We start from the raw sequence: 13053 nt of genomic DNA, 5'->3' as shown, positions 1-13053 counted from the left end.
CTAGCATCACCCCTCAGCTCCACCTCAGATCATCAGGCATCAGATTCTCATGAGGAGCGTGCAACCTAGATCTCTCGCATGTGCAGTTTACAGGATTTGTGCTCCTATGAGACTCTACTGCCGCTGCTGATCTGACAGGAGGCGGAGCTCAGGCAGCGATGCGAGTGATGGGGAGCGGCTGTAAACACAAATGAAGCTTCCCTGGCTCACCTGCCACTCACCTCCTGCTGGGTGGCCCGGTTCCTAACAGGCCACAGACAGGTACCAGGTACTGGTCTGCAGCCTGGGGGCTGGGGACCACAGTCTTAGATGACATGTTGCCACTACGAGAGACCAGGCCAGAGGACCAGATGATACAAAAGCACATCCCTCTTGCCTTTGAAACTGGTGACTGGCTTTACCTGGACTATGCCTACTAGCACATAGAGTTAAAGAGGGCAGAAGGCAAGTTGTACGCAAGGAAAACGGCCACGTCAGGGCAGAGGGGCTCTGTGTGAGATGACTTTCTTTTAATTTCCTCTTATTATGCTATAAAGTTGATTTAATAATAAAAACATGCTAAGGACTTTTTAACGTGTAATTGCTTACATATTAAAAATTATGTGAAAATGCTTTTAATTAACGCTTAAGTGATTCATCCTGTGAGATGACACTTTGAACAATTTTATAAAGGATGTTGGGGGAAGAGTTAGTCACATCTAAAAAGGGGGCCCAAGTTTCCCAGTTATTTCCTCAGACTCTCTGGGAGCACAGGGCAGATGTGAGAGTGTTTTAGCAGCACGCGAGGGCCCCAGATGGTGCTGTTTGATCCTGGTCTTGCCGCTTACGCAACCTTTCCGAGGCTTGGTATTCTCCTCTGTGAACGGGGATGTGACACCAAGTGGAGTCTGCATAGAGGGTAAGTTGAGGCAGACAGGGCAAGGAGGTGAGAGGAGCCCCTGGGGGAGACAGACACACTTTCCATGCCCTCCATCCCGCCTACAGCCCACAGGGCTGGGCCAAGTTCCCTGTGCACAAAAGCTCCCTGCCACCTGCTGCATGAGGGACACAGAGGACAAAACCGTATCAGTTAGTCACAGCCCGAGTTGCCTGTGCTAGGGAGGGAGTCTGAACTCAAGCCGCAGAGCACCAGGGCTGGCGGGCCCCGGAGAGAATGCCCTGCATGGTGGTTCAGAACAGGGGCGGGGAAGCCAGTCCCACAGCTAACTCACTGGGTTGCCTGGGGCTAGTTAATCTCTCTGTGCCTCAGTTTCTTCATTGGTAAAATGGGGCACCTACACTCCAACGGGTGTTGATGAGGACCCAGTGAGAGCTCACACCGAGTGCTGTAAACTAGTTCTAGAGAACTTACCAGCTGTCTTCACTGCTGTTACCATCACCGACCCATCATTCCATACGTAGGTGAAAACAGGCAGAGTGCGCTGCTAAGGTCAAATGGCCAGTTAGCAGCCAAAAGCGGCTGCAAGTACTACTGACTGTCCACTCTGAGGCCACTGCTTCACAGGGGAAAACTGAGGCCCGGGGTCATTTAGGTGGCAAGTGGCTGTCCCAGAGCTGCTTGACTCCAGCCTGGGCTCCCACATGGCCTTCTTGTCAGCATTGTGCTTATGTACCAAAGATGCTGCCCCGTAACTAGAACTTACGTGCACCCAGACACATAAAATATAACATCATCCAAAAAGGGGTCATTCTGAAAGGTTAAACTTAACTTTTCCCGTGCCACCTCCACTCCACTGCTATCATCACCACCACGCTCTCTTCCCCCACCTTCTCCCCTACACAGAGCTCCCATCAGCTCAGCAAGCTGACACTGACGGCTCACCCTAGCCTACGTCCAGCCCCTGCATCCATCACCGTGGTGACGTTACACACCAAGAATGACACACAAAGAATTTGGAGTCACAGGGAGCTGCAGCAAGATCATTACAACGAGAAAACGCCCCCTTTAATCACCTACATTCTTAAAAAGAAAAAATGTGGGTAAACTTGGGCACAGCCTCCAAGCTAGGAAGAAAACAGAGGGCAGCAAATACTACATAGAATGCTGCTTTGGAGAGAGAAAGCATAAAGTCTAAACAAGCTGCTGGTTACATCACACTGCCCTGCTTTGGACCTGGCCCCCGTGGAGTGTGCCCTCACTAAGAAGCCAAAGTCCCTGAGGACAATTCTACCCAGAGAAACAGCTACTCAACTTTGAGGTCCAAGACAGCACCCAGCAGGAGCTCTGGCTCCACTCCAAAGGTGCCAGGCAGCGGCAGACCCTCCACAATGTCTGGGCTCCCCGCAGATGTCCCCTCCGCACCTCCCTTCTGTTCCTGAGTCTGGACCCCTGCAACAATGTCCTGCCCGTGGCTGGGCGGGAGCTCCAGCCCCTGCCCCATCCTGTACTCACACTGAGCCACTCACCCCTACTGTGGGGCTCCAGGAAAGAGATTTATCCTCTCAGTTTCCCTCACCTGCAAAATGGGACATCTCCGAAGGGACATCGAGAGGGTTTATGAGCGTGTATGTCAAAGTGCCCAGCACAGAGCCCTGACCCTGGCAGGGGCTCCAGCTGTGGGTGCTGCCATTGCCTCATATCTGGGATGCCCCAGCATCCACACAAAGGCCACACTTCAGTACCCAACCCCAAAGTCTTCCCTGTGGAGCACAGGCCACATTTGGCACTCGGCCACCAACTCACTGTGTGTCCTTTGGTGAGTCTCTTTCCCTCCCTAGCCTCAGTTTCCCCATCTGTAAAACAATGCTGTTAGGTTTGGGTGACTTCAAAGATCCCTCGTTGCTCTGACATCCAGTCACTCCTGTAACCACCACTCCTTTAAGCCCAGGCCAACACCTACTGAATGCAAGGCCAGCCGAGCCACGAGCAGGTGCAGGCCACAGCTCCCACTGCCGGCTCGGGGGCTGCAGCTAGTCCTGGTGCTCCCACAAAGTGGGTGTCTCACCAAGCCCGGTGGAGGTAACGGGACGTGGCAGCTGGGATTGCTGCAGAGCCCGGACGCACATCTGTGCTGAAGACTCCACCGGCCAGCCTACTTCCCAGCATCGCTGCAGGACAGCGGGATGCCCTCCCGGGGACCCTGGCCCCAAACACTTGCTCAGCTCTCTGCTCTTGCTGCCCACGGAGGCTGCTCTGCCCGGTGAGATCAGAAGGATGTGAGTGAGGGCAAGGGGTGGCCCTCCAGAAGTGTGGCCTAAGCCCCTCTGGTCAACTGCTACCTGCCTTGCCCTTCGCAAAGTGGCCAAGTGTCCTGGAGGCCACACTGCTGGTCAGAGAACTGCTTTCCATGAACAGGAGCACGAGGCAGAGAGTACTAGAGGCAGAGCCTGGGCTCGCACCCAGATCCTTCAACAAGTGACCTACGTGGTCTCTGCAGCCCCACAAGCTAAGGTTCAGCACGGGTCCAGTGCACGCAACATGCTCAGTAAATGCCACATCCTTTCCCCTCCTCCTCCTAATTCAAAAGGAGTCAAGAGAAAAGTACTCCAACAAACAAATAATAAGAGGGCCACAAAAAGAGGCAATCTGTACCCCAAATCCCCAGACACACAGGGCACGAATTCCGTAGGCCTCAAAATCTGGGCAGCTCCCAACCTGCTCCTGGCCACCCTCTTGCTCTGTGCAGCGTGTTGTGCCCCTGCTGTGTCCCCACCTGCACAGGGTCAGAGGGGACAACCGCACAGCTGCTCTTCTGTCTCTGCACCATAATCTTTGGCCAAGAGAACCCACACAAGAGGTTTCTTTCTGCTCGTGACCTTTCCACCACCCTGCCCATGGCTGTTCAAGATGGCTGATGTCTGATAACTGTTCACTCCTTATTATCCTGGCTAAAACAGGCTCCCAGGATGTTGCATACTCGGCCACATTCTTCTGGGCCTCCCACAATTGCTCTGACAAGGTCTTGCCATCAAAGGCCAACAGGATAACAGCCACAGGGGGAAAGTCTCCATGTTTCCTGTAAACCTGCTTGCAGCCCCAAAACAAAGATCTCTGGGTATGTGGTCAGGGATAATTTTACTGGTCTGCCCCCTTCTACTAGGCAATGAAAGCAAGGGGACCCAGCCTGCTTACCTTTTTGCCCTAGCTGCTAGGTAGCTCCAAGTTTTATGTCTCAAATGCTGTATCTTTTTCATTCAGAATTTCTTCCTCCTCTTCACCCCATTTACTTCTTGGCCCCCATCTTTGGTAACCTGTATGTGGCACCCTGTATCTGCACTATCGCTGTGTCCTGCCAGTTTTTTCCTGATACGGGTAAAACTGGGGAAGATTTAATACAGCACTGCTCCCCAACCGCCGCCCAGAACAGCGCAAGCCATCCCCGGCTGAGACTGGCTGGGGAACTCCCAGGAGTGCCCTGTTCCCCACCACCCTGCCGCTGGGTTGTGAGCCCCTGCGCCCGCAGCTCTGCTTACCTGCCATGATCCTCTGGGCCTCGTAGGGCTCCATGTAGCCAGCGCTCTCCCCTTTTCCTGCTTTGCTCTTGAGGTCATTCTTGGCATCAAAGGGGTCTGAGTAGTCATCAGCTATGGTCACCTGCAGGGAGGAAAATGACCCGGTAAGGGAGACCACCTGTGGCTTTTTTGTTTCACAGCAATGCTTTGAGCAAAGCCCCAGCTAGGTGAGCAAGCGGGGGAGGGGAGGCAGGAACTGAGGTGGAGTCCGTCCTCAGGGAGCCCACATCTCCTGTGGGGAGGAATGGGACCCACATACTGGCGGGGCTGCACCCTGAGCCCATGCACGCAGCCTGGCCCGCTCCAGGCAGTGAGGTGGGAACAGAAGGGCACGGGGTGGAGGCAACACACTCTGTTCTAAGCACAGCGGCAAGAACCTGGAGGGCATCTTCAGGGAATGTGGATCGCTCAGTTAATGGAATGGAAGCGGAGGAAAAGTTGGTAACACGATCGCAGAAACCCTAGAAATGCTGACATGCCCCTCGTGCTGGCTGAGGCACGGAAGAGCTTGTCTAGAGACAATGAGCTTGGCGTTCTATTTCCCCAAACCTGGAACATAACCACGCCTTGGGTAATCGGAAAACAATTTGGCGAGATCAACGCACTGTAAAGATGACTATGGCCCCAGATAGGCCAAACGAGAACACAAAGGCAGCTCAGGGATGGACAGACAGACTGCCAGGGCCCGAAAGGGCTTTGGAAGCAACAAACCCGAAGACCTTCCTACAACACATTGGGAAACTGAGGTCTAGAGAGGGCAGGGGCTCAACCGGATCCTCCACCTCCAGGTCTCCTCACTTGTCGGTATTCCAGAGCCCAGCCCCCACCTTCTCCCTAGAAAGAAGTTCCAGGACTAAGAAAGACTGAGTCACTTGGGGGTGGGGAAATCCCATGAGAGTATCTGGGATTCTAACATTTTAGACAAAGTTCCACATTTTCCCTGGAGAAGGGTAAAAATTCTTGGTTGGAGGCTATGAGCAAACAAGGCAACTGTTCCTCTCACCTCTTACTTCCTAACCTGTGTAAGGGGCACACTTTCCAGATGGAAAGGACAAGAGCCCACCAAGCCCATGCCCCTACCACAAACCCCCGGCTTCACTACAAACTGGACAGGTGGCGTCCCTCTAGTCTTCTTTGGTCAAACATCTGGCAAAGGTCAATTCCTCAGCCCCCAACCAGGGCCACCCAGCTGCCTCTCATGGGAGGGGGTAGGTGAACATGCACTCTTGGGGTTGCATGAATTGTTATTTAAATTGTGGGTTTAATTAGAAACCACAGGAGCCTCCCCTCTGCCTCCCAGCTCCTGGAATGTAAGGCATTTGAGGGGCCTGCAAACCCCAGAGGAAGGGGAAATATCCTTTGTCTGACTGGTAAATGGCAGCTGCCCTGACAGGGTGAGCGAGTGACCGCCAGCTGCCTGGAATAGGATGCCTGCGGAGGGGCAGCGGGCGGTAGCTCTGTACCTGGTGCATGGCTGGGGCCCAATGGGAGGCACAGCACAGGGCCACCACTGCTCCCCAAACGAGAGCAGCTTATCTGTGAAAGACCGGAGCCTGGAGCACCCAGCAACCACTACCTGCAGCTGTGGGTCAGGCTCTGCGTCCCAGTGGGGGCCGCCTCCAGATGCTGACACTGTAATGGCAGCCTTTCTTGAGACTCACGGAGCTCAAATGACACCAGGTCAGGGAAAGAAGCGGGTGGGAGAGAGCAGCGTCTCTCATTTGATATTTCTACTCTACCGTTTGCAGAGCACATGGTAAAATTATACATGTAAACCACTGTCAAACAGAGCAGTTCAGATGCTGGTCAGGTGCAGGGTTCTACGTCTCAGAGTTCATGGGATCAGACGTCCAAATGGAGAAAAATGATGTTGCTGCTGTATATGACATCCAATCTCATTCCTCCCATCCCAGACTTCCTCACTGTCTCTTTTCAACATGAACATCCTCCGTCGGTTTTGCGATGAGGAAGGGAACAAATATTTCCCCAAGAAAACAACGTCATGTCTGGGGACTCGCTGGGGGGCACAGAGGGCTGGGAGGGGGGAATTGGGCTGCAGGTCTCCATAGTAATCTAGAAATCAGCATTCCAGCTCTTCTCGGAAGTGCTCTGTAATTTGTGAACATGGAGGCTTGCAGGATAAAACCAAATCTTTGTTCACCCTGGGACGGGAGCTCTGGGAGGCATGAGATTCAGCAGGCGCTATCTGTATTTTCTAATTAAAATGAGATCTGAGCTCAGGCTGTCACGGGGCCCCCAGCTGCCTGCACTGCTTACTTCCGTTCCAATAAGAATTTACAAATCCTAAAACCAGGAAAAGCCTCTGGTCTCTGCTGACATATGGTTCCAGTTATACCTGCTGACAGTTGAAAATCCTTCCATTTAAAAGGGGAAAAAAAAAAGTTTAGAATTCTGTTAGTTTAAGAAGCAAATCAGAAAGTTCCTAAAAATGTATATTTAATCAATTTGCTTTCGAACTTCAAAGTGAGGTTGGCAGAGGGAAGTGAATTTGAGGTTTGGGCAACCTGAAACTCAGCAAACACTACACTGAACTGTCTGACCTTATGCAAAATCATGTCCTAGTTTTGGGAATAAAAATTTAACCAGGTGTTAGGAGAGTTGAGCAGGCAGTCAACCTGAGCGCCATGCAAAGTGCCACAGGCCCCAGCCACCAGGACTGGACAGTGTGACCACTGTCCAAGTTGCCCAGGGCTCACTATAAGTCAAGATGGCCAGGCAGGAGGTTTGTGTGAAGGCTGCTGCTCTTCTAAGTTAAAAGAAAGGGAATGAGTTGTCCTCATATGTGGGCTTGGATTCCTGGTGGGATTGTTTTTGCTTTGCTTTAAAATGCCCCAGTTAGTGGACAAATCCTGTATATGTAACAATTCAACCAAAAGGGAGCCAGCCAGGACTTCTCTGCAGGCCAGGCCACCTGGACACAAAGGAAGCTTTTCTTTGATTTTGGTCTCAGGTTGGCAGAGACCCCAGCAGCCACACACAGGACAGATGCAGAGCCGAGGTGGGAACCCTGGCCACTGGTCCTATCACTCCACGTGGAGCTGACCAACAGCAGAAGGACAGGCTGTCAGGATGCTTGGCCTCCTGGGATGGGTGCTAAGCCAGGTAAGTAGCTTTCCTGCCTTTAAACAAAACTACAGCTCCTATGTCAGCCCAAAGCCCCTGAAGGACTTCCACAGGTTCATAAAGTAGCCAGGCTTGTAGTCCTGAGACCTGCTCCAGCCTCCCCTTAGGGCAGGGCCTTGTCACAGTCACCTGTCAAGCCAGCAATGACCTCAGTGGTCCGCTCTTGCCTCTGAAGCCCCAAGCTGGGGTTCTAGAATTCCACCGTACACCCACCCTCCCTTCCCCCACACAAGGCTCTCTGAGCTGGTAACAACCCGGGAGTTGGTTCCACATGCCTCCTTTCTGGTACCCACAAGCTGCTGGATAGAACTCAGTCCCTTCTAACAGTCTGAGGCCCTGGTGCTTCTATCTTAGGGACTTGGTTTTGTGGTAGGAAGTAGTCTGCAGCTGTTCATGCCCACAGAGAAGTACTGGAGGAAGGTGGGTGTTGCCACTTGGCCACATTTCCACATGCACCAGTGAGAGCTGTAGCTGCTTTCGTGAGACAGCTGCACTTGTGTGGACAATTGGGTCCTCTCCTCATGCCCTCAGTGGAAATGTACGTTAATAGGGCCACTCCAAAGGGTAACTTTTGGTGGAATCCATTAAAATCCCCAAATGCACGTAGTTTGACCCAGCAATTTTACTTCTCAGTATTTATTCCCAAACGTGCACAAGATGATATGGGCAAGGATGTTTACTGAAATAATAATGAGAAGCTGCAAGCAACCGCTATATCCATCAATAAGGGAATTGCTAAATTAACCTTGCGAGCTCCATACTATGTAATATTATGCAGCAAGTACAAACAAACAAAAAAAGCAGTAGCTCTATATGAACTAACATAGTTCTCCAAGATGCAGCTCTGAATGGAAGGCCAACCAAGTTGTAGAATGATAAATACATCATCATACCTGCTTACAAGAAACAAAACAGAAACCTGTATCTTTATTAATTTAAAGAAAAGGCCTGTGAGATGGACACCCCTACCTGACCCCTCTTCTGGGAGGAGGGAGGGATTGGGATGGTGAGGGGGAGTCAAAGAGACTTATTTCTCTGTAATGTTAAAACATTTTCAAACAAGCAGAACCTATTCGTGTACAATATGCAGAAGAAAACTTGCTTAAAAGCACTCCTCTTCCACAGGCTATTTTTGGTATGGTAGACAGACTGTTTCCCAAACTTGCCTGAAGATAGGAATGGCCTGGAACTCTTATTAAGAAAACAGATTCCTAGCCCCAATACTCTGTATATTTAGCAAGCAACCCAGGTGATTCTTATCAGGAAAGTTTGGGAAACCATGAGCTAGAGTCAGCCCCTGCCCCGCCAGTCTAAAGGCAAGCCTCCAGATACTACTCCGGAATTCCAATCTTCCCAGGTATTTCTCAGCCCTGTTCATTAAAGTGAAGCAAGTCCGAGTTAACTGCAGCTCTCTGGCTGTCCTCCCTGGGGGTCGGCTGCAGGAGATGACCCAGCACGCCTGGTCCAGTCCAGAATCTGGGACACGGAGGTAACAGCACCCTCTGTGCGATCCTGCAGGAGGCTCTGGATTGAGCAACTCGGCTGTGCAGTGGGAGAGGGCTGCGTACTCAGGACCCCTGCCCTGCCTCCCCCGCCCCCAAGCACTGGCCCAACAGGGTCCTGGCCCTGAGGACCTGGAAGGCTCTCTGTCTTAAACCACAGCTGCTTTAGGCCAAGTCCACCTTGCTCGCAGCAAACTTGTTCCAGGAAGATCACTGGCTGCAGGCACTGCCAAGGGGAGCTACTGCAGAAATGTGCCAGGAGTCCCTGCCGACATCTCCCTGCCCACACAGCTCAAACCTGCTAAAAAGGAGCGACGAGAGAGGTGGTGCGATGCCATCTTCCAGGAGTGGCTGGCCCACATTGTCCCCACTGCCACATGGTCACCTCCACCTGCCCTGCTGTCTGTGGCAACAGTCAGCCACAGGCTTGCTGGACAAGGAGTCTCTGTACTGCTCTCCTCTCCCCACAAAGTGAGGGGGCAGCACTCCACGAGGCCCCGGATTCTTGCCAGGCCTGTGACTTCTTTCTGCCCTACTCCAAAGCAAACCACACGGGAACACACTTGAGAACGTTCTCAATGGCCCCAGTCAGACCATTTTCTTATTGATTCACCATTAAGACTGTCCATTAGTTTCCTTAACAGTATTGGGGCCATGAATCTCTTTGGGAACCTGGTAACAGACCAAGTTGTGGCTGCCCCATCACGTTTATATACAATGTGTTAAGCACATTAGAGGAAGGTCACGAACCCCAGGTTAAGACCAAGGCCCCACCTTAGAGACACGATAACAGTGGAGACAGACATACTCTCTCTGCTTTAGCAAAGTGGCAGGTGCAGGACCACGAGGTACTTATTTCATCATAATTCAACATTCATTATTCACCTGGCTAAAAATACAGCGTGGTGTGTGACAGGCCTGCCATTTGGCTGTGTGGGGGGCACTGAGAGAGAATGATAGCCTGGGGCTCTTTGTCTCCGCCTGCCAGCTTGAAACTCGGTGATTCTGTCCCTCTCCCCCACTCTGCGGGTCAGAAGGGCTCCTTGGAGGTGAGCAAATAGTGTTCAGGGGCAGCAGCAGCCAGAGTACCTCTCTGTCCCCCACTGAGGGCTAGACAGGCCTGGAGTCCTGGTCGTCCTCTGGGACCCATCGTGACACAGGCCCTCAAAGTCCTGACGTCCAGAGGATGGAGGCTCCGTTGCCATGCCAACAAAGAGATGGCATTAAAGAAACAGGATTCAGGAGTACGAACAAGGCTTCAAATGACCAGGAGGATGTTTCGGGAAGAGGCAGTGGACAGATGTTCTGCGCAGACACAGAAGCGGCACAGAGGCGAGCTGGGTGATTCAGGAAGGACATGTGACAGCCAATAAAGGGACATCCTGCCTGGGAAAAGGAGCTCCTGCCACTTGGAGTGTTTAAAGGGAGACTCTGAGATGGCTTCTGTTTCAAGCAGCAGGTCAGCTAACTGGACGCCACTCTCAGTATTTTCCTAGCACAGGCTCAGTGCAGAGCCCGCACTCGACTGAAGCATAGAGATTGGAGCTGCCCCACAGCAGAACCTCGGCTTTAAGGACTGCCCAGGCAGGTGGCTGTTTGCAGATCCGCCACCATGGCCAAGGCAGGCAGCACTTCCAAAGCCCCAAGGCTGACCAGTGGCAGCTGGACTGCAGCAGCCGCCTGGGGCTGTGCAAATACACGGAAAGGCAGGTGGCACTGCAGAAAGGACACAGCCAAGCAGGGACAGTCCAGGCAAGAGGGGCTCTGGAATTCTCTGCTACACCCTTGCTGGGCAACTCCAGGTAACCTGCTTTATCTCTTTGAGCTCCGGCAATTCACCTGTGAAATGGGGCAGAGTGGTCTGCCTTCTCAGCTTCACATAAATGTTGTAAGGAGCAATAATGAGATGATTCAGGGATGTGTTAGTAATTTATAAAGAAGAGGCTATGTCCTTGTTACAAAGCAGGGGGCACTTTCTGGGTGCCCAGGACGGAGGTAAGTTCTGTGAGGTGCAAAAGCACCTTAAGGCAGGGTCTCTGTCCATACAAAGCTGCAAATCTAGTGGGGAAGACAAGACAAAGACGTGAGAAGAAACCCTCAGCCAAGGCCCCGGTCATAACCAGGGAAGATGGCTACAATTAAGCAAGATAACAGCTGTCATATTTCTCAGTCACAAACAGGAAAACGTTTGTGAATGATCCTTTTTTCCCCCTTTTATGTCTTGGGTAAGATGCACTTCGTGGTCAAGGGCACCTGGCCCCTTGGTAAAGAGGCTCTTGGGACCCTCAAGGCACCCCCACCTGTGCTGGAGACAGCAGTATACTTCTCTATGCCCAGTGTCCAGGGCTCTAAGGGGACCACAGAACAGGGCCATGGGGACATCCCACGCCAGCACACAAGAAAGCACCCCCCACTCGGTTTTCCCTGTCCTCGGCTTTGACCATCATGGACGAACTCTCCTTACAGGTGCACAAATAAATCATTTCTGACATGGTTAGGAAATTAATTTGGGGAAGATTAATTAGCTACATTCATACACTTAGCCACAACTCCTGCAAATCAGAGGCACTTTCCACCCTGACTTAGAAGGAAGAAAGGCAATGAGTCCTAAGGTCCAATCAGTTGTGCAGAGTCACCTCAAAGTTCTAAGCCCCCTTTTGCATATATGAAGGCCCCCGCCAAGCTCTCTGCCCACACCCCTCCAGGGGCAGGGAGCTCACAACTTGGCAACACAGTCCTTTGGGACAGTCATCACTACTAAAGGAGTCTTCCTTAATGTAGACCTGAAATCTGCCTCCCAGCAGCGCCCAGCTGTTTCTCTGTACTGACCTAAGGTGTTCCGTTGTAAATGTTCCTTTACAGACCTGCTGGTTACCTGCCTCATGTGTCAGGAGGTTGAGGGGATCTGAAGTGGTCACCACTGGTCTTTCCAGTTCTGCCCTTCCCATGGCCACAGCTGCTTGCCTAGACACCTGCAGGCTCCAACTTGTTAGGGAAAATTCATTCCTAATTACAGCCTCTGTCAGCTCCTCTGCAGCCCTGCTTGCTCAGCACCTGCACCCCACCCCCTTTCAGCCAGGGCCTACGGACAGAAAATTCAGCACATCCCTCCTGAGGACAGAAACACCCGGGGAGGGGTCTGCAGGCACTGCTGAAAGGGCCCCCGGGAGACAGTCCAGTCCACTGGGTCTCAAACTCTTTGGTGTGTCTGATTTGTGCAAAGGAAATTTTATATGAAACCCCAATATGCACCACTGTAGAAAGTGCCACCACCCAGTCTGAAATCCATGAATCCACTGGAGACAGGAGGCCTTGGGGTGGTGAACTTAGCAAGGTCAATGCTAAAAATAAGTAACCAAACCCATGTTTCCTAACTCCCAGGTCCACACTGTTTCTGCAATACCTATACAGCTACCTAATTTTTCTCTTAAAGTCATCCTTAACGTTTTCAGGGCATACCTATCACAAATGCCCCCCAGGAAGAGAACCTTGCTCCTCTTACAAGGACCACCACCCATCCCCGCAGACAGTTTTTTGTGGGTGGTGGGCCCAGGCCAGGCTGGGTCCACATGGGGTCACAAGTCAGCCTGCCTTCGTTCTCCCTGAGCTCTGACTCCACTCAGCTCTGCTCCCCTGCAAACCCCTTCAACCCCGGCCCACGTTCCCAGACAGCCCCTCCTCTTGGGCTTCCTGCTCGAGGGGGTACAAGCGTTCCTCTAAGGGCTTGGGGCCACTGTCTAGAAAATGCTCTCGAACCAGCCTTGGTCGTGAAGAGTAAGAGCAGGATTTTCTTCTCTTTCTCCTGCAGAGCTAAGGGCTAGAAGGCTAAGGGGAATGTACCAGCCAAGGGCAAGGACATGGGTGCCGGATGGTTCCACAAGTCATTTACACCTCTGTCCTCAGCTTCCTCACCTAGAAAAACGAGAGAGCGAGTACATGTGGCATACTCAGAGGG

The 13053-nt window shown here is 52.2% G+C and overlaps 1 protein-coding gene across 1 annotated transcript in view; it reads right to left on the bottom strand.

Moving 5' to 3' along the window:
* SHB (Src homology 2 domain containing adaptor protein B) overlaps positions 1–13053 on the bottom strand; it is a 133397-nt gene that overhangs the window by 81540 nt on the left and 38804 nt on the right. The window contains exon 2 of the mRNA XM_012657223.1: positions 4414–4534. Coding sequence (XP_012512677.1) covers positions 4414–4534 — 121 coding nt within the window. The remainder of the gene's footprint in view (positions 1–4413; positions 4535–13053) is intronic.

This window comes from Propithecus coquereli, unplaced genomic scaffold, assembly GCF_000956105.1.
Source record: "Propithecus coquereli isolate 6110/MARCELLA unplaced genomic scaffold, Pcoq_1.0 Scaffold114, whole genome shotgun sequence".
Classification (NCBI taxonomy): domain Eukaryota; kingdom Metazoa; phylum Chordata; class Mammalia; order Primates; family Indriidae; genus Propithecus; species Propithecus coquereli.
Note: the sequence above shows the minus strand (reverse complement) of the source record. Positions and strands in the feature narration are given on the sequence as shown.